This window comes from Alexandromys fortis, unplaced genomic scaffold (genome assembly GCF_014885135.2).
Source record: "Alexandromys fortis isolate MF-2015 unplaced genomic scaffold, M_Fortis_MF-2015_v1.1 scaffold_78, whole genome shotgun sequence".
NCBI lineage: Eukaryota > Metazoa > Chordata > Mammalia > Rodentia > Cricetidae > Alexandromys > Alexandromys fortis.
Window position 1 is genome coordinate 5,015,020 of NW_026067977.1, and position 6,018 is coordinate 5,021,037.

Below are 6,018 nucleotides of genomic sequence, written 5' to 3' on the forward strand. Positions count from 1 at the left end.
TGGTCATTCCGTGTTGCTCTCTCAACTTTATCCAACATAACAATAGCTTTGCCTGTAGTTAGCAAGTTGTTTTATGTTTCAGAGACATTGTGCAAGCTCAGTGTTGAAACGTCTGCAGAAGCAGAGCAAGAACAAGGGCCGGGGAGGCAGGCAACCCGCAGGCGTGAAGAATGAAGCCTTCTGGCTCAGACGGTGGCCATTGGTGGCTGTCAGCTCCAGGAAGTGTTCTTAAGGAGCTTACTCAAGAGAATCTTCCTCGGTTCTATTTTAGTTATAGATTGTTTACCTATAAAAGCTATTCATTAATCTTATGTACTGACAAGGGTGTGGTTCAGAGATACGAAACTGAAAATTCTTTGTCTTGGGAGAATTTGTACCTTTCTGAGCAATTACTCTTGAGAAAAGTTAGTGGGAAGGAAACCAAGACACATCCAATTAGGATCCAGTAAGAGGTGGGCAGGCGCAACTGGTTTGCCGGGTTCTCCAACCTTCTGCTGAGCTGCAAACCGCTTGTTGTGTGGAAAATGTCTAAGATAAAGAACCCCCGGACTTTTGAGGAGCAAACAGAATGTGTTATGAATGGCCTGCTCGAAGACCTTTTGACCCCAACCTGCCAGGTGGCTAACCGGAACCTACTGGATGATGAGGAACCATATTCAGGTAAGGCTCCTGGTCTGGGGTGGCTACAGGTAGGTAATACAGTCGGAGTTTGTGCTTTCTGTTTCCTCTTAAGGTTTAGAAGGCCAGCCCTAAATTTTTGGTTACATTTGAAAGAAAAGAACTTCTCAATAAAGGAGATGGCCTCACTATAACTACTGAGAACAAGCAATGCTAAAACTGTTTTTAAAAACTTGAGGATGAAGTTGAGGCCAGCCTACTCTACAGAGAGTTCCAGAACAGCTAGGGCTACTCGAAGAAACTCTGTATCAGAAAAGCAAGAATAAGACTTGAGAATGTTTTTCTTCTACCCAGATTCAGGAGACTTCCCATTTCTTCAAGCATAGTGAAAGTATTTTCTCTGTCTTAGGAGAGACTAGTCCCTCTGAATGTGGTTGACAGTTGGGACAGACTGAGGGGCCAATGACAAAGGCCCTGGGATTTGTCTCTACTGCATGTACTGGCTTTTTGGGATCCAATTCTCTTTGGATGTATACCTTGCTCAACCTGGATGTAGTGGGAAGGGCCTTGGACTTCCCACAGGGCAGGGTGCTTTGCCCTCTCTTAGGATTGGAGGAGGGTGGGGGAAGGGTGTGTGGAGAGAGTGGGAGGGAAGTGGAAGGAGGGAGGAAGTGGGAATTTGGATTTGGTATTTTTTAAGTAATAAAATATAATAATAATAATGATAATAATAAAAATAAACTTGATGATGTAGTTGAGGCTTGTCTACTCTATGGAGTGAGTTCCAGAACAAGTAAGGCTACACAGAAAAACTCTGTCTCAAAAAAACAAGAATAAGACTTGAGAACATTTTTCTTCTACCCAGATTAAAGAGACTTCCCATTCCTTCAAGCACGGTAAACGTATTTTCTCTGTCTTAGGAGAGGATTTCTCTTTTGATGTGGCTATTATTGTTGACCGCCTTCGAATGCTGGGTGACCAGTTCAATGGAGAACTGGAAGCTTCTGCCAATAACGTCATTGCAGAAACCACTCGAGAACAGGTCAGGGTTTGATTTTTAATATTGTCTGCTGCTTGTTCTATCTCAAATGTAACATTTCACCTTCCTTCCTCCCTTTTTTATTCCTATATATCAGGAATAGAAATGTTCTGTGAAGATTTTGAGGTTTATAAAGAAGCTATAGAGGAAAATGTGATTGCTAATTCTTTAGACATCAGTAAGAACCCAGTACTATAGAAGGAACTCGTAGGCGTCATTGGAGCCGCCCTTGGTGTGCATACATCATGTTCATAGTTCATTATTCTTGGAAAATAATTCTTTATGTATATTATTATTATCATTATTTTATGTATGTGTTCATGCTGTGGGGAGAGGGACATGTGTGCCACTGCATATCTGTGGAGGTCAAAGGACAATTTTGTGGTGTTTCCCCTTCCACCTCTATGTACGTTTCAGGGATTGAATTCAGGTTACCAGGTTAGTATGACAACTATCTTTAATTCTTGAGCTATCTTGGCAGCCCTCTTCTTCATATTTTTAATGCTTAACTTTGCTGGGAGTGAGCTTCTTTCTTTATCCGGGGTCCAATAGTGAGATAGAAATATTGGCTAGTTTAAAAGTTCGAGATAAACATTCGAGATAAACCCTTAAAGAAGTCTACTGGCTTTTCATCAGAACTCTGATTACTGGTGGTAAGTAGCACCTGGACTTTATATGGCTATCAAGACCATCAGACCATGTTCCAGTACACGCTGCTGATCAAATCAACAACAGCCAGTACTTACCACTTTGCAAGGCCACATTTCATGGCTTGATCATTGCGCTCATGAGCTGTTTTTCTTAGAGCGGCCTCTCTGACTCAGCATATAACTCCATGACAGCAAACATCACCCTGTTTTCCTCCTTTTCGTATTCTATCATTGCAAAATGTGTCTTATATGCTATCGGCCTGCAATGTGTGCGCCCTGACTTGACACCGTTAAAGCACACAGCGAATGGAAGCGTAAAGGAACAAGTAAGAAATGTATTCTGCAAATGCTGAAGCTGGGATTTGAACCCAGACTGGTTCCAGAAGCACGCTTCATTCTTCCTAAAGGACAGTATAGGGGATATGCCTGTGTCATGTTCAGACAGAACCTTACCGCCGACTGCTGACACGAGGCTGTCAAATGTGGGTGGTCACGAGGTTAACTTTTCTTCTTCTGTATTTAGAGCAATAACAATACAAAACAATAACAACAACAAGAAAAGAAAAGACATTTGAAACAATTTCCGGGTCAAGTTGGAAGCATGGTATAGAGCAGTGGTTTCAGTCTTCCTAATGCTGCGCCCCTTTAATACAGTTCCTAATGTGGTGACCCCCAACCGTAAAGTTATTTTCAATATTACTTCCTAAGTGTAATGTTGCTACTGTAAGGAACTGTAATGTAAACATCTGTGCTTTCTGATGGTCTCATGCAACCCCTGTGAAAGTTGTGAAACACAACTGCACAAAAGGGCGCAACCCATAGGTTGAGAGCTGTGGTATAGAGTTCTCCAGCCATTTGGGAGTAGCTAGTAGGGCAGTTCCTCTCTCTTTAATACTTTGATACTTCCTTCAAGTAAGAACATTTTTTCATAGAACCTCAATACAACCACCAAACCCAGGAAACACATATGCACTATGGCATGTGCACACACACATTAAATAAGTAAATACATACAAGCAAAAACAGCAAACAAATAAAAAAAAAAAACCTCAGCTATAGGTACCAAAGCTATTTCTTTTCCTAGCTTTCTTAGGATTTAACATTCTGCTCTGAGCAGTACTGAACCCCTTTATACCCCAGTGATCTACCTTGGCCCCACCTAATAGCTTTTGAACCAATTTGTTTGGGAGGGGAAAAAGAAGAGATTTTTGTTTGTTTTGACTTTAGGCTTGGCTGTACATTTCTAACCATAGAAATAATGCCTTTACAGTTGAACTGCTCACTCTCGTGTGCTTAATAGCTTTCTTTTAAAGTGTTTTGTTCATCCTACCCAATGGTATCTGAAGGTATGAGCTTGATGAGTTAATGTTTTTCTAATAGTAAAGTAACAAAATGCTAAAGCTAAGGAATTTGTTCTCCATCTGCTCTCCAATACTCCCTCATGCTACGGTGGTCCACTGGTCCCTTCCTGAAGAGTTACTTCTTCCAGACCCCAGGACCCTTGAGTCACACTGACAGAGCCTGTCTCCCTCCTCAGGCAGGAACGATATTTGAGGACACAGTGCGGTCTCTCAGCACGGCCTGGTGTGCTCAGAACTCCACCCTCGCTTTTGAAAGAGCTTTTCTGGCAGTGTCTGTGAAACTTCTTGAATATGTGGTCCAGAAGGCTCCTGAAATGGCAAGAAGGATGGCTAACTGCATGACGGGCATGATCAACGGGAACACAGCCATCCGAGAGTTCATCCTGGGGCAGGGAGGATGGGTGAGTTTTTGCTAAGGCCCCCACTTTGCTAGGCATGTGTGCTGTTTTGGTTTTTGACAAGCGAGACTCTTAATTATTAACCTTTTTATAAGTGGTCATGGAAAAGGGAAACCAAAAGTTCAGCCTGTGAGGGTTGGACCATGCTGCCTGAAATGTTGACCACTGGCTGTAAAGCTAATCTCTACCATAGATAATCAGCTATAAAGTATATTGACAGTGAGTGCACATTTCAGCCTGGCCTTACTCTGCTTCCTGGTAAACTGCTGAGTCTTTGTTCCTTAACATCTTTAATATGTGTTGAGGAAATTTAGAATAATCTTATGTGTGTGTGTATTTCTTGTTTATTGTTTGTTTTAGAGAGAGAGAGAGAGAGAGAGAGAGAGAGAGAGAGAGAGAGAGAGAGAACATAAAGTTGAGTGGGTAGGGATGAGGGACCTGGGCTGAATTGGGGAAGTAGAAAACATGATAAAATATGTTGTGTCAAAAAAGTTGTTTTTCAATAGAAAAAAATCCAACAGTTTGTTTCATCTATTGTAGACTTGCCCTATAGTGGACAGAAATCTTTTGGTTTGTTTTTTGTTTTTGTTTTTTTCACATAGGATTTTTCTTGTAGCCATGACTGTCCTGGAGCTTGATCTGTAGATCAGGCTGTCCTCAGACTTAGACCTGCATCTGCCTCCAAAGTGCTGGGATTAAAGGCATGTGCCACCACTATTTTTAAAAGACATATGCCACCTTATTTTTTTAAAAAATAGTGATAGATAGATAGATAGATAGATAGATAGATAGATAGATTGATCGATCGATCGATCCTGGTTTCTCCTCTCCCAACTCCTCCAAGATTTCTGCCCCTTCTCATCCACCCTCTCAGATTCTATCCTTTCTTGTTTCTGCTCATTAGACAACAAACACTAAGCCTACATCCTAATCACCTGTAGGGTTTCTGCTGTCGTAGAGCATCATAGAGCACTTCTTCCCATTGCTGGGGTCAATAGAGGCGTGGGAAAAGATGTGGTCGTCCTTGGCAACATCTGCAGATCCTTCCCCAGAGTCTTAGACAGTTCCGAAGGGCCATCTTTTGTACTAAGATTCTCACTGTTCTTCCTAGGAAAACCTGGAGAGCTGAATAAGTGGGGTTGTTCTGACTCAACATCACATCCTCCGATGTTTGCCAATTAAAACATGCTTTCTTCAACTTACCCAGTGCTGCGTTTTTACTGATTGCTGACTGTGGGAGCAGGCCAGTCCATCTACAGTGATGTTATACTTTCTGTTTTTACCTGAGTTGTAAGAAGAGTTTGTTGAAACAGAGACCTCCTGGCAGTAATTTCTTACTAGTGAAATCTCAAGCCCCAAGGCAGAGCTTTGCTGGAGATAGTTTGAAGGAGGCAGCACATTATAAACTTTCCCTTCAGGTTTAGCCCTGCCTCTTGTTGAGAATTTTGTCTTCTAGTGATTTTGGAATCTAAAGGTCAGCTTTTAGTTTAAAATCTTATTTCTTCAAGTAAAAGGTTTTCATTCAGATCCATCTTAACTTTCGTGTTTATTTCGCCTGAGCAGAATTTATTCGACCATTCTAGAGCCTTGAAGGCAACATTAGCAGCTTATCATCTACAGTTCTGCTGGAAATATCAAAGAAAGTTACTGTGTTTTCATTGTCAGGATGTGGGAAGTGTTGGCCCACATGGAGGACCACTGGTCTGCCCCAGCATGGCTGATGCTAACTGCATACTGTAACAGGGCCCCCAGACCTAATTAGGCCCCCAAACTTTAGCACATCTGACTCAATGATGGAAGTACCATCCAGGCTATAAAATTCAGCATACAGACAGTATCATTGGCCAAAATAAAAACAAAGGTCTAATCCACCAAAGTTCATGGTTCTGGGAAAGTCTCTAAATGTACTAACCTTGCTTTTTGTCTTCTGTAGTTCCATTTCTGACAAACTG

General features: G+C 41.8%; 1 protein-coding gene across 1 annotated transcript; it reads left to right on the forward strand.

The window, feature by feature from the left end:
• The first annotated feature begins 232 nt into the window (after window positions 1–232).
• Window positions 233–5,256, forward strand: Bcl2l15 (BCL2 like 15). Its single transcript, XM_050157497.1, has 4 exons — window positions 233–660; window positions 1,539–1,660; window positions 3,845–4,069; window positions 5,178–5,256. The coding sequence occupies exons 1-4, from the start codon at window positions 525–527 to the stop codon at window positions 5,193–5,195; spliced, it is 501 nt and encodes a 166-aa protein (XP_050013454.1). The 5' UTR covers window positions 233–524; the 3' UTR covers window positions 5,196–5,256.
• The last annotated feature ends 762 nt before the right edge of the window (window positions 5,257–6,018 follow it).